We start from the raw sequence: 15,037 nt of genomic DNA, 5'->3' as shown, positions 1-15,037 counted from the left end.
GTGCCCTTTAAAGCGTCTACCTCCAATGAAAGACGTGGCATTTCATTATCATATATGTATGTGTTAGCGCCGGAGGGTCTGCCAGCCTATGCAAAGCAAAAAGCGAAAAAAGGAAAGGGGAAAAAAAAAAACCCTTCCCAAAACCCTTCCCTCCTCCTCTTCTCTCTTCGCTCCTTTATCTCCTCGGAGGGATGGTGATATCCCACAATGCAGGAGCCCATCAGCTGCTGCGGGCTCTTCAGGGAGGGAGTGTCTCTCACTCCTCTTCCCAAAAAGCATATCTCTCAAGTAGGGGCCACTGATGCAAAACTCCGCACCGTAGCTGAGCTGCTGCAGTTCACAGAACAGGAGGAGGTAGAACGTTGCAGCTTCCAGTCGCCTCTTTCTCTGGATCAGTGGCTGGAGCTGCAGCATGTGCATAAAGAATAACAATGTTTAGACCAGTAATTATGGGGGGGGGGTCTTTTTTTTTTTTTAAACAAGAACTTGGATATGTTATCAACCATTGATGTGATGACAGTGTGCCTGATTGCAAAGGTTACGCAGGTTGTTTTAAAAAGACTGCAAATTATAAGGAAGAAGATTGTAAAGACCTAATTGTAAGGAACCAAATTCCACACCACCATTTTTTTTGTAGACTTTTTTTATTAGTGTGAGTCATCACACATTTCTTTCATTTTATGAAAGTTGCTGTTACATGGTGTTAAATGAAAGAATTCTTTACAAGTAAAGGAATAAGATAATGAAGTACATATAATACAATATTTGCCTTCCTAATGCATACACCTAAAGCTAAATTGTAGTGCACATAGCAGTGGAGTGAATTTTTTTTTTAACCTTTTGCATTCAGCCTTTAAAACAAAATGTTTCAATAAGACAAAAGTGAAGTCATGCAATCAGTAATGACATTTAGACAATTACATTTTTTTACAAAGCCGTATTCTAATTCCGAAACACTAAGCCCTCATTCACGTTTACGTACCAGAACATTTTTTTGTTGAAAGAAATCTTCTTCCTTCAAATTCGGTAAAATATAGAGTCAAATTAACATGACAAAACATGACATAAAGCACTGTGTTTTTAAGGATTTAATAAAAACTAAGCCAAACTTCGCAAGCAGCGAGGGCAAAGCTCAGTCCACAACATAACGGATCAGCTTGTGGGACCATTTAGCCGCAGTAACTAGAAGCAAACATCTTCTGGCATTGCTGTGAAGAAATTAATTCATCGAGCTTTGTGGGCATTCTTTATGCACAGCAAAATGCCCCCCGAAGCGTTTTATTTGGGTACAGATGTAGGCTGGGTGATCGGAACACCTTGATACATTTTTTTAGACATTTAGTTTCAGATCTGATGCTGTTCTTGTCAAATTTATTCTACGTTTTAGCTGTTGAATAATTGATCTCACGCTGACTCTAGAAAACGTTGGTGTAGACTTTTTGTTCTGCCATAATGGACAGCAGTTTGCTGTGTATTGTGTCCAGCTACATGCATTTGACAGCCTTAGTACTCATGGTGTGTAGTGCAGATAGTGTTCTCTGGCAAAGACCAGAAAGGACCATTGCACTACTCTGTAGATTGAGTTTTAAGGTTTGAATCTAGACCATGAGTCCCTGCTCCCTCATACCAAACCTCCATTCGTTAGCTCAGATCGGGATGCTGGGACCTTGCGCTTTGGGATGGAGGCCGTCAGGGGCACATGGAGATGTGTTCAGTGGGTAGCCGCACCCAGACTGTAGTCAAGGTGACCCACACCAAAAAGTCCTCCATTGACAAGAGAGACAAGTTATCCCAGAGGTAGGAAAGTGTTCCCTTCAAGGGAGAGTAATTGACAGGAAGGCGAGCAGCCAGGGATCCAAGACCTTGCCAGAAATTTTGTACTGGACTGGACACCACTGATTTAAATAGTCAAGTGTCATTGTCTTCCCTGTGCTCCATAGCTGACCCTGACAGAGCCAATCTGATGACCTCCCGAAACCAGGAGCAATGTACCAGGCTCACAGTTTTTTGTTTGTTTGTTTTATTACGTCTGTATTTTAAATCCCCGTTAAGGACAAACTATGAGTGTTCTAAATTCCAGGTTTGATCCTGTTTATTCCCATAAATTCTTGTTAATTCTCAGGGAAAGCTTCCAACGTTGAAAGTTTGCAAAAATGTAGACATTTTGCTGTAAAACAAGAGGAATAAACATCGATCACTTATGCTGCATGGGCTTTATACAGAGTCCATGTTTGACTCAGTGACTGCAAAGTGCTCAAGTGTTGTAACAAGCCCAGACAATTAGCCCTCCACCACCGTGCTGAGAGTTGGTATGAGGTGTTTGTGCTGATGAGCTGCTTTTTTTAGACTCCAAACGTATTATGAATAAAGTTCCACATGAATCAAAAGTTTGTAATCTCATATTGTCACTTTTTTAGTTAATGTTCTACCAAAAAAAGTTTGATCCTAATGCACAACACACATACAATACATATACTTCTTGTGCCGCCATGATTAGTGCCTCTGTGCTGTCCTTCGGTCCAGCCCTTTCTAGCCACTGGTAGGATTTGTTGTTATCAGCCAGCTCCTCAATCTGCCGGTGGTACATGCTGTGCAGGAGCTTATTCTTTTGTGATGGGTCCTCCTGTTCCTCCTCTTCCACTTTGATTTTCTCCTGTCTGAGACATTCACTGAGCTGTTCATCATTGGAGGCTTTCTTCCTCATGTACTCCAGGATCTTTGTTGTTTCATCCTGTATAGTGGCTCTGATTCCTATATACTGCATATTCTGCTGTCTGTCTGTCACACAAGGCATAAAGAAGGGAATGCAAATAGAGCGTTTATTCACTTAGTGCACAAATTTCTAAGTGCCATACGGAACATAAAAGGCATGATGAGCACTCTGTGCTGAACCCACTGTGCAGTACCTGCTCGATCCTAAACAACAGGGGGCATAGTTAGAAACCAACAAGCGAACATAATGGAGCATTTAACAGCTAACGAACTGGAATTCTTTTTCTTCACGGGTTTGTGAAAAGACGAGTTTCAGCTCACTACATGCAGTCGAAGGAAAAGCTTTTAATCTAAATCTTGCAACATCTACCCTCACATAGGCTGTGTTTCTAGTCATATCATAGGACTGTTTACGCATGGATCAATGATGCTTTTAGTTTTGTGACCAAATTTACATTACATGCTCTCAAATGTGACTGCTCATCTTCTCCAGAACCACCGAATATGCACAGAGACGGTTTCTCTAGGCCCGGTATATAAAGCCTGACCACAAGTACAAATAAACAAACAGTGGGCTCTGTCAAAATGCAATTTTCAAATGTGGTTTTACTGTCAGCCTGGCACTTTACTGAAATTGAAAGAAACATGAAGATTAGGGCAGTGTGCCTCTTCCCTTCCACACTGGGGGGGGGGGGGGGGTGAGGTGAGGCTGTGTAGGCAGACGGGCAGCAGGATAATACCAGCACCAGTGAAGTACTGCTGTGCTGACACCCGCCTGCTTTCCCTCCGGCACAGACAGGAATGATAGGTGGTTGAGGGTTGGAGTGGCAAGGATAAAGAGCACATGAGAAATCCTGTGACGGCCCTCCGAGGCCAGGCAGACCAGCGTCACTCCTTCCCCAGGGACACTCACTAAATCAGAGCAGGAGGAGGCATGGGAGGCACATCTCTGGCTTTATGAGGTAGTTAGCATGGTTTGGCCCTTCCTCCCCTCTTGTTTCCCATTTAAGAACTGACTGGCCCCCTGATAACGAATGGCGCCACAGGTAATTGGAAAATTGGCAGGCTTGTCTGGGAGATTTGGTAGATGGCACAAGTGTACACGACGAGGGAGTTCACGAAGTGTCATCCCACAGCTAGATTTATATCAACTTCATGAACCAGCACCAGAAAGTATCCAGAGTTCAGGAAAAAAAGCAGCCCATTTTTCTTGTGGGGGGGAGCTGCACATCAAGACTGTTCCAGAAACACTGACAAGGTTTCTGTTAGTAAGCAATGATTTGCAGGCAGCTCTTTGCATTAAACCCTAACCTTAATTTACAGTTTCTACACATACCTGAAGGTAGCTCCACACATCCACTTTTATTCTCAGGAGAATCCAGAAGGGACGCTAATGGGCTCATCTTAATCCGCAACCTAACAGTTAACTTTCAGTCTTTCTAGGTTTATTGTGTTTTATTAAGCTTTTTAAACTTTAACCTTAAAAAAATTTACTGTTAGAAATTAACATTGGACCTGTGAAAATGGATGCCTTTGAAAGGATAAAAAAATGAGACTTTTACTTCTGAAATAAAGCAAATGTGTACAGAAAAAATTATCATCTTTAAATTTTACATGAGCAAACATTTTAACGGGTAAAACTGTTTAAACTTTGAAAACATCACTGGCACTGCAAACTTAATTTCCACCCATTGACTTTTCGGTTGAGACCCAGCTTTAACATTGTAAGAAATTACATTTTCCTGAACAGTTATGAGCATTTAATGAGTGATTTATTTTAAACAAACAAATAAGGCCCAAGTTCATCAGATTTGAGTAGTAGCAATGTTAGGACTGACTAATAGGCATTTTACCATTAAACATTTATGCGAATCATTACATGAACCTCTAGATTGATCGCATTTTCACCACCGTCAGTGCCACAATTCTTCATTTAAAATCTTGGTAAGAGTTTACTGTAGACTTTGCAAGATTTTTGTGTCTGCATTATAGTAAACATCTTAAAGGATCCGCGGCCATAGCAGTTGTAAAAAGAGAGAAAGCAAAGTCAACACACCAGTTAAATGGTCTGTCAGGCAGCCAGCCAGCCTGCTTAATGCCCCGCTTAGATCTAACAACTAATTTACATCCACTATTTTTACTTGTAAGGTAACAAGACATGCAGCATGCCTGGGAAAACAATGCTTGCACAGTTCCTGCTCCATCAAACACCTGGAAATAATTATCTTTTCATCACTTACTTTTACAACATGTTCTATGTAAAACACCTTTTGCAAAAACGATTGTGTTAAACATACCCAGATCATGTAACAGTCTGATGCAAAAACTGTGGTGTGTATTAAAAAAATAAATAAAAATGTCTCCATAGTTCCTCAAAGTTAGAGTTTGGAGCCCAGTGTGGGTTATGAAATGTTAAGTAAAGTCCCTTTGAGATGATCTCCGAAAATATAATTACATTTTAAAAACTAGAAGCACTCAGAGAGCACAAACCTCTACTAAGGCCATAGCGTATTTACAAAATAGTGTGATCCGGATCATAATCTGGATCAGCACTAAATTTTAATTCATTGTTTTTTGGAACAACCCCAACATTTCCTGAACATTTCATCCAGATCTGTTCATTAGTTTTTACCCGATCTTTGCTAACAGACAGAAAAACAAACCAATGGACACAACCGGAAACAGAACTTTCTTTGCAAAGGAAACAGAAGCGTCACATTTAGGAGCAGAAGCAAGTTTTTAACAAAGGGGTTACCTGTGAGCTTGACCTTTGACGCCATGAACCTTGAAATCAACAGGAATCATCTTTGACCCATGAGGTGTCCAGCTGTGCAGTTTAGCATTCCTGTTATACAGCTGCAGAGTTGGAGCATGGACCAGTCTTTGACCTTGAACTTCGACCTGTTCACCATCAAAATCTAATTTCTTGTTCCTTGTAGCATGTCTGACATTTCCTGAACATTTCCTGAAAATCCACTCATAACTTTTAAGTAATCTTGTACACAGACAAGTCCTGGATTCAGACTAAGCACAATTACCTTGAGCACAATGACTCTGGAGTCAGCCCTGGGGGAGACGCTGGTCAATGAGTATGTGGTGGTCGACCTTCCTGTGGACCCACTACCTGCAAGATGCATCTTAATGGAAATGGTGGATGGACTGGGCATCGTTCTTGAGGTGGCTGCATTCAGTCCAACTGGTAATTGTAACTGGCCTTTGGGACATGAAACGTCACTACACTTTTGGGTAAGGAGCCCAAGGTTGTGTTGGAGTTTGAAGGATACTGGCTAGATATATTTAGGTTTATATTGGTCCTCTGGAACCAATCGTCTGGAAAGGGGCTGGTCTCTGTTCCACTCTGGAGCCACCCTTTGTGAGAGGAGGCAAGCAGGGGGAGTGGGTGGTTGTTGACCCCACTTTGTTGACCAAATGTTGTAGTTTTTCCTTTTAGATGAATCTTTGGGGTGGGAAAAAGGTTCATAAGATGCACCATGTTTAAGCATAGGGATGCCCGTAAGTGCAGCTGGCACCTGGACACCTTAGATTCCATCGATCCATTTTCCTAACCTGCTTTTCCATGCAGGGTCGCAGGGAGCTGCTGCCTGTCTCCAGCTGCCATTCGGCGAAAGGTGGGGTACACCCTGGGTTTCTGGTTGATAATCGATTTTGTAATCATGCCATCAGATATGTGTAACTTGGATGAAAAGAGGAGCTGAGGTCCTAGTTCAGAAGCTCTATAAATTCCATTTTTGGCAGAGCTTTTTCTGGATCCCAAAAGGAAAACAGGTGACATGGAGCTTGAAGGAGTTTTTCCACCAAACAGGTTCTAGTGCTCAACCAAAGCTAGAGCTCACTTAGCACCAGCTGTGTCTGTTTCCACCACTGTAAGCTCTGTCTCTGGCATGGAAAAAAAAAACGGTGTTAACTCTTTACTGGGCCAAAACTGCTTTTGTCAGGAGCTGGGGGCGGGCTTATGGAGACCAACAACCAATAAAAATGTTGCAAGTGTCATATTTAAAAAAACACACAATTAGTTACACTTTTACTTTGCCTAATTTAAGACAAAATATTTTGCTTCAATGTGAATAAGAAGTCAAATTAGCAGTGGAATAACATCTTATCACTGCCTCTCATCATCCTGCAGTTTGTGTGTATTTGTGTTCTAATTAAGCAGTCATGTAACACCTGGCAGCGGGTCAGAGCAACGCACAGAGCTGCCTTTACAATTGTCATTTTTAATTTAGTTCATAAACACTGTTTGCAGCTCTATTTGCACACATTTTCAGCTCTTTTATTGTCACCAGCTGATGTTTAGAGATCAGCAGAAGATGGATGGATGGATGGATGGATGGATGGATAAACATAGAGACTGTAACAGTAGCCAACATATTTTGATAAAAATCAGTATTACTGTAGAAATCCTGGGCTTTTTGTGGAATTTAACATGAAACACTTGCAGCTATTTTTTGTAAATTCATTTGTTCTTGCCACATTAAAGACTTAAAAAATAAATCTCTATATTCGTTGTAACTATCTGGGGGGGAAAGAAGTACCATAAATCAAACATTTTAGGCCGTAACAATCATGAAAAAGGTGCAAAATCCTGGAGGGATTGATAGTTGAAGCTATTCTAAAGATTGGCTTAGTCCATAAAACTTGATTAGAGTTAAATAGTTTAGATTAAAAAAATAATAATTTTGAGATCAATGAACAGTGCAGAAATTCATGTACAAACACTTCTACGTATATACAACACATTAAAATATTTATAAAAGAAAGGGGGAAAAAATTGGACCTCTGTCCACAATTGTTTTTGACTGTAAACGAGCACTGATCATTTTTTTAGACTTTCAGTTTCTAATGATGAAACTAAAGAATTCGAGCCACTGTATTTTCAAGACATGTTAGGTTTTTTTGCTCCTAATATTAAATTCTAATATTAAATTAGTCTGTTGGTAAAACTCCACATCATGAGCTTTTGTTTATGATATTACACAAAAGGCTGTCCTCTCATTGAGTCATTTTTAATTAGGAAGCACACAGATGAGACATGGTGTGAAGAGCGACGCCTCCGCGATGTGTAGCACGAAGAGACATTTACATCCAGTATTGTTTGTATTTGGAAGAAATTACCAACATTTTCTGTAGGAACAAATAAATTATGATCATGTCCATGCACATCATGACGTGATCTATAAATAAATTTAATGCACTTAATTTAGGAACAATATCCTTATGTGCTTAAAAAAAGTAGAACAAAAATTATGACTAAAACCATTTTTGACTGACAGAAATTTAGCACCCAGCTATTGTCTGTTCTCAGCTTGCTGGAGGCAAGTGGATTCATGAGGTGCTGTGGGCTGCAGACCCTAACCTGGTGATCACACATTCTGGTGTGTAGATGTGTCTATTAACCTCTGTAGGGGTGGGGTAATTGTATCTGTCAGAGCTGTTTAATCACCACTGCAGCTCACACCACTGTCACTTTCACTTTGTCTGGTTTTCTAAATCAGCTGGTGTCTGCTCTCTCTGGTTCACATTTATCTTTGCTGCTTTAAAACTCCCATTTACATGTACAGTGTCACGAGCTGGGCGCGCGCCAAACAGCTACATCGCCACGTGAGGTCATTCACCGTGTTGCTTTCAAAGCTAAGTGATGTATGTCCAGTGACTCCTGAGATAGTTTACTAAAAGACAAGCTGGGTTGACTCCAGCAGTTAAAGCTCAAGTTTTGAGCACAATGAGTAGCACTTGGAGGGTGTGTTGTAAATGATTCTCAGCTACAACCACTCCAAATGTTAGCATAATTGTCAGGATTTTGGGGTGTTGTTTTTTGTTTTTGATTTTCTTTTGACACTTGCTTTATGTTTTGCCTTTGTATGTTCTGTTTCTTGTGTTCTGGTCATTATTCACTTCTCCCCAGTTTCTCATTTGTTCATCTGCCACGCCCATCTCCTCCTGCCTGCAATGATTATCACTCACATGTGCCCACTTCTCTTGATTTCCCGGTGTGCTTAAAACCCGGTCACTCTCTCCACTTCGTGGCTGGATCGTTGTTCCTTGTTCATGGTTTGTTTGTGTGTTCCCAGTCTGGTCCTTGTCTCCTTGTATGTTAGTTCATGTTTTCATTTTGCTGCCCCCGTCAGCTTTGTTTCTTTTCTTTTAGCTTAATAAATTAGTTTCCTTTAACCTTATGAGTCTGCGCTCTGGGTTCGCCTCCGTCACCACCGCACCTGATAATACCTGTCAAACTGGCTGCATTGTAGCAGTTTCCGTGTTTTCTAAGGTCAGTCGGCTTTGGCGACCATTTTGAATTGGGTTGGCTTCAAAAGTCCATCACTTGGAGATGTACACTCAGGGCTGATTACCGAAAAGTGTCACTAAAATTCATCCAGTGGTTCAGACGGACAGAGTTGACTCGAATTAGTGGCAAAAAGATCTTGCGCAATCTGTCAGAATATTTGTTGGAAATCCCTCTCAGCTACTTCCACACCCAATTTTAGGTCAGTACGTGTAAAATTGACTAAATTCTAGCTATTTTATCAAGGTGAGTTGGCTGTGACAGGCATCTTGGATTGGGTTGACTCCAGAGGTTAATCAGTCATAGATGTACATGCAATGATTACTTTCTGGAAGTTCTATTAAAATCCGTCGATTAGCACATGTGATATTTTGGTAACAGGCATACAGACAAACACACAGAATACATATTCATCCACCTTCGTTTTTTCAGCAGCGGGAAATAACTAAAACAAAGTGACTGATAGTATTTATTGATATGAAACTTACATATCAACTTACAACTGTAAATAACTCAAAGTAAAATTTGTAAATGTTGAAAGATTAAGATTTAATTTTGCTGAAAACATACAAAATATTACCCAATTTTATTGATGATGTGTGGTATAGACAGCCATCACATTGGGGGTTGACTCTCAGCTACAACATCGAACTGTAGCTCAGTGTCTGTGAAAGTAGCTGTGTTATAGACACAGGTTGTGCTCAGGTTGATTACTGTAGTATCTCACTGGGCTGTCACTGTTGGAGACTAGTTAGTGACTCCAAATTGTGAGAAAATGGGCAAATTTTCTGATGCTGTCTTACTGAGTTTGCAGTGTTTGCAACCACGTGACCAGCCAGCCATGTGACTTTGCTTTGCTCGACCAGTTTTTCAAAATACCTACCTATTTTTGTGCGCTCTGCTTGCAAATCTGCATTCTAGGCTTGCATATTATTTTGTTGTCCACCTCCACCCCTATTGTACCCACCTCCGCATCCTTCTCCATTTACAATTTTTTTTCTACTGTCGAAGATCAGCAGATTTGGACGTTTTTTTTTTTGTTGTTTTTTTTTTTTAGTAATTATTATTTATCTTCAACATGGTTTTTGGACCTGGTTTTTTTGGTTCTGCCAGAGGAGAACTCTTGTGCAGGTGTCAAAATACACCTCCAGGGCTGTAGGAAACTATATTGAGAAGGGCTGGAGACGGGTCAAAGTTCAAGCTTCTGCGACAGAAAACTGCAAACCCCCCGTGATTGTTTCAAGGCGGCTTGAGGCTCCAGCGCCGTCTCAAAAAGACTTCCTGTATGTGAGAGTTGAGTGTCTGTTGTCCTGTCTTTGCAGGAGGAGGAGGAGCAGCAGCAGCAGCTGCAGGAGGATGATTCTGTCAAACAGGAAGCAGCAGAGCAGGAGATTCCAAACTGAAGCCGATCGAGAGTACGTGGACGCCTCACCTCCAGTCTTTGCCTTTTCTGTTCCGACTATAGCACATAAAACTTTCTACTAGCCTCCCAAAGTTTCACTCTAGAAAGTTTAACAACCAGAGATGTATTTTAGAAAACACTATTCAAATATTGAGATTTTTAGTTTTAAGGGTAGAGTTTGTACTTTTTATGGGTGGGGCTGAACCGATGGACAGTTTCTCTTCGAGCAAAATATTGAGCCACAAACACGACCGTGATGCTTCAGCAGCACAGATACATCAATGCAATCTGTTTTTCGTACATGAATGATCAGAAATGTGTTCTCACAATCCTGTTTACAAAACCAAGCTCACACATTTTGGCGGAACCGTTTATTTTCTTTGAGCCCACAGAACACCTCTTCTCGGCTGAGCCCACCTGTACCTGTCTGACGTCAGCAGCGAGGTGCTTTTCATTGTCTGCAAAACACATTTCGTTTGACTGGCTGGTTTTACGTTTGAACTTTGTGCATGTTTTCCTTCGTTTTCACACTGTTTCCTGTTACAGTTATGAAAAGTATTAAGTTCTCATCTTGTCGTACCACTAGGGATGTCCCGATCAAGATTCTTTGTCCCTGTTATCGATCCGAGTCATTAAAAAAAAATAAGGCTCAGCTGATACTGAGTCTCAATCTAATACCTGCGTTATTCTGCAACCTGTTCCACAGACGCAGACGTGTTTCTTAGCAACCACAGACAGTATTGGGGATATTTCTTTGAACTCCTTCAGCCAGACTGAATGATCATTTCCTCATGAAAGGATATGAGTTTACCTCTGTGTCAGTGTTCCTAATTAGGCTTCAGATGGTGCTGTTTCACAAATGCACGTTACCTGACTGTGCTGCTAGCTGCAATGATGCTAACGCTGCAAACAGGAAATGAGGAAATGACCACAGAAAAACACAATTGCAAAAATAAATTGGCGTTGGTCTTGTCGCCACAGAGATTTTCAACACTGACTTTCATTGTTTTCTGTTATAACTGCCTCTTCCGCTCAGCTAATGTTTAGCCCATCTCACATCAGCACCGTGTCACATGACTGACAGCGCATGTTCGACTGTACAGCAGCTGTATTGCAGTGTGACTGATGCATTGTGAAACCATAGACAGTATTCAAGACCTGAGAGTACCATCTACTCCAATACCCATCAAGGAAAAATGCCTCGATCAGTGCTTGTGAACGGCTCGGGACATCCCTACTTAACACTTGTTTTTAGATTTGATATTAGTTGCTGAATCCCAGTCTTAGTAGTTCGACCCACCTGTAGTCCAAACTCTTTGGGAATCTTCTCCCACATCTCAGTAAAGCAGCTGAACATTTTATATATTAACTTAAGTGAAACAGTTACAGGCTTCAGTCATCTCAAACCAGCAGCTCCATGTACAGTGTTTTCTTGTTTTAAAATAATGCAAAGAGTTGGAAAGTGATGACCACATTTAGTTCATATGACTGTTATGCTCATGTATCTTTAGATCAGACCAGAGTCACTGTCCGGCTCAGCAAGTGTCAGATATCCACGGTGAATTTGGAGTTGACCCCTGAAGTGCCAATAAATCTGAAGTGCAAAACAGTTTTGATTCTCTGTTACTAATCACCACACGAATCAAATGTACATAAACCACTCAGTTTTTTGTTTTTTGAGCTTGCTGGTCATTTATTACTGCCAAGTCAGACCCGCAACTCATACTTAGCAATTTGTACCATTAGCCATTTTTCACCTATGCACTTATTATATGCTTGTATCATTATAGGTACCAGTTCCCCTCGATTATAACAATAAATGTTACTTCAAATATATTGTTTAGAAAAAAATAAAGACCCAAAGAACGTACTGCTTCAGCAACACAGGGACAGGACAGACATTTTCAAAAGTTAACCTCTGTAGATTAAATCCCCTACATTTCACAGTCTGTGTAAAATACACGTGGGATCACAGACTCTGTTGAAGCAGATGCAGCTTGTATGAACCGCAGCGAAAGCACAACCTAATCTGCTTTTGTTTTCAAACATATGAAACTATTATTTCTTTTAGGAGCGCAATGCCAGATTTGAATAAAACTGCATTTTTATGTCTTCATTTCTTCCATCTTAAGGTCTGGGGTTCATCAGAAAACATTTGAAAGCCCAGGCCTAACCACACCAATAATAATAATAATAATAATCATACAAATAATAGCAATAATAAAACTAGTCAGTAGATTAAATCGCCAACACTGGGGAAGCTACCAAGGTGAGTATGAAGCAATCTAAACTGAGTACAAAGAGACAAACAGCCTCTCTAAATATTAAAAAGTACAGGTATGCGGTGACCAAAACTGCAAAAAGTACAACTTTTTACTAGTCTTTTTAACAAATATGAATTCACCTGGAGCCAGTTTTCGAACAGACTTTAGTCCAGTGATAGAAATGCAGTTAACCATAATTAGTGAAGCACTTTACTTAGGAGCAATGTGTTTTTGTACTGTACTTCCCCCATTTTGTTGCAGTCTTACTTTTATTTTCCACTGTGCCATGAAGGCAAATGTTCTTTCTTTACTATCGCAAAATGTTTTGTTTTTATCCTAGACTGCAGTTTATTTCTTTTCAGATTATTGACATTTCACCAACTATGGAAAATATTCTTTACACACCTGACTAGGCGACAAGATGCAACCGAAAGGCCAAACAAAAAAACTCACTTTATGTACAACACTTCAGTCTGCCCAGCCTTCAACAGATTCAGTCAAGTTAAAACGTACATAGGAGGAAGAGCCAAGTGGAAGGATGGTGGTTTGATCCTGGCCTCTTCAACTCAGCATCCACAGGTAAGACACTCCACCCCAAGTTGCTCCTGATCTACAAATTGACGGGAGTGAACAGGTGAACATGACTTGTAGCGTAAAAGTGCTCTGAGTGGTCAGTAAGAGTAGAAAAGCGCTGTCTGACACAATATCTGTGATTTCTACCTTCAGTATGTGTATTACTGCACTGCTGCAGATATTGGTCTTTTTTTTTAAGTAAAATCAGCCTACTCAACATTCTCAGACACATTATTTCCATTATCTTGTATTAATTAAATAACAGCTTGGTAATTACAGGAAAAAAAGTGTCCCGTTTTAGAATTCACACCATGTCTGTCAGTAATGAAGGTCATTCAGGCTTTTTAATAGAAAGGAAAAACAGATGAGAAAAGAGTTTTACTCCTCCCACTATTCCATTAATTGCACCTACTTTGTGTAATTAGGAACAATCAGTGACTTTTCAATCTGTGGCCTTACGTTTTCCCTCTTTTAAGTTAAAACGCTGTGTTGGATTTCCAATCTTTGGGACTAGAATCCATTCGTTTTTCACCCTTTTTTTAACCACAGCAGATTCCAAGGAGTTTGGAAGTTTGGAGACAAAGTTGTCCCAAGTTATGTGGTCCCCAAGAACACTTAGACATCTAACTGGGTATGTTGATAATCTAAGGCCCTTGCTAAGACATTAAAAAGAAATCATCCAGAAGGTGGATGGTCTTGGTGAGGTCTTCGGAGCATATTAAGAATGCAGTGGGCTCCACATTACATGTGCGTTGTGGAAACGTTTGAGCATGCACAAACTTCTGAAGCAGGGTTGTAGAGGTATATTATTTTGGTGGCAATGTATTGGGGTCTTGGGTGGAGTGTGGTGGCAATGAGTCTATCATGTGGGGCCTGCATGCAGTGGCACTGACATTTGAAGCAAGACTAGCCGTGTTGGCCTCATTCCTTGGCTACAACTCCATCACATCAGCACGATTTTGAGTGTCCTTTCCCTATACAACCTGTAGGACTTTGCTGTACTTTCACTGTTTGGATGTAACAACCAATCCATGCTCTCCACACACCATGCTCAGCCATTCTTCGTTTGGCTTTTGGACACAAAGCAGGAAGCACTTGTTCTCGTTATAGTCAGACTTGCTGGACAAGGAAGGAGAAAAGGTGGATGTGGTTGATGTTCTGTGCAGAAAACCCCTTCACCTGCTGAATGATGTGTCCTTCTCCACAGTAAATGGAGGCATGGAAACCTCCCATATACAGTGGGAAATTGCACATATCATGCATTGGTCATGGAAACAATCTAGTGCATACATGACACCTGCGGTGGCTGTGTCACGCTCGTGTGGTGCAATCTACCAACACCTGGCTGCATCCTGATGTTGAGTTGAGCCAAGGCAGGGTCTGAAGCGCGGTGCAATTGTGGACACACGTGGTAGTGTCGTTGTGGGAAGGTGCTGCTGATGTATCCAGCACGAAGAGAGCACGGGACGGCATCTCAGGGACACAAGAAAAAGCACAAAACACCTACTTAGTGAGTACGATAACATAAAAGCGTCACAATTGCCTTCACACTGAAGGTTTGTCGCAGTCCAGCCACGTTCTAATAGATCATGTGGGTCGTGAAAAGCATAGCGGGGTCCTTATCCAGTGTGAAGGAGGCGTAGACTTTACAGGTGCTGGTCATAAAATTAGAATATCATGAAAAAGTAGATTGATTTCAGTAATTCCATTTAAAAAGTGAAACTTGTATATTATATTCATACATTACATACAAACTCATATATTTCAAATGTTTATTTTGTTTAA

General features: G+C 40.8%; 1 protein-coding gene across 3 annotated transcripts in view; it reads left to right on the top strand.

Annotated features, from left to right (window-relative positions):
* phf14 (PHD finger protein 14) overlaps positions 1-12,024 on the top strand; it is a 101,003-nt gene extending 88,979 nt beyond the window's left edge. For all 3 annotated transcript variants that reach the window (XM_017430689.2, XM_017430688.2, XM_017430687.2), the window contains exon 18: positions 10,336-12,024. In XM_017430689.2, coding sequence (XP_017286178.1) covers positions 10,336-10,416 — 81 coding nt within the window. In that variant the 3' untranslated portion in view covers positions 10,417-12,024. The remainder of the gene's footprint in view (positions 1-10,335) is intronic.
* The last annotated feature ends 3,013 nt before the right edge of the window (positions 12,025-15,037 follow it).

This window comes from Kryptolebias marmoratus, linkage group LG5 (assembly GCF_001649575.2).
Source record: "Kryptolebias marmoratus isolate JLee-2015 linkage group LG5, ASM164957v2, whole genome shotgun sequence".
Classification (NCBI taxonomy): Eukaryota; Metazoa; Chordata; class Actinopteri; order Cyprinodontiformes; family Rivulidae; genus Kryptolebias; species Kryptolebias marmoratus.
Note: the sequence above shows the minus strand (reverse complement) of the source record. Positions and strands in the feature narration are given on the sequence as shown.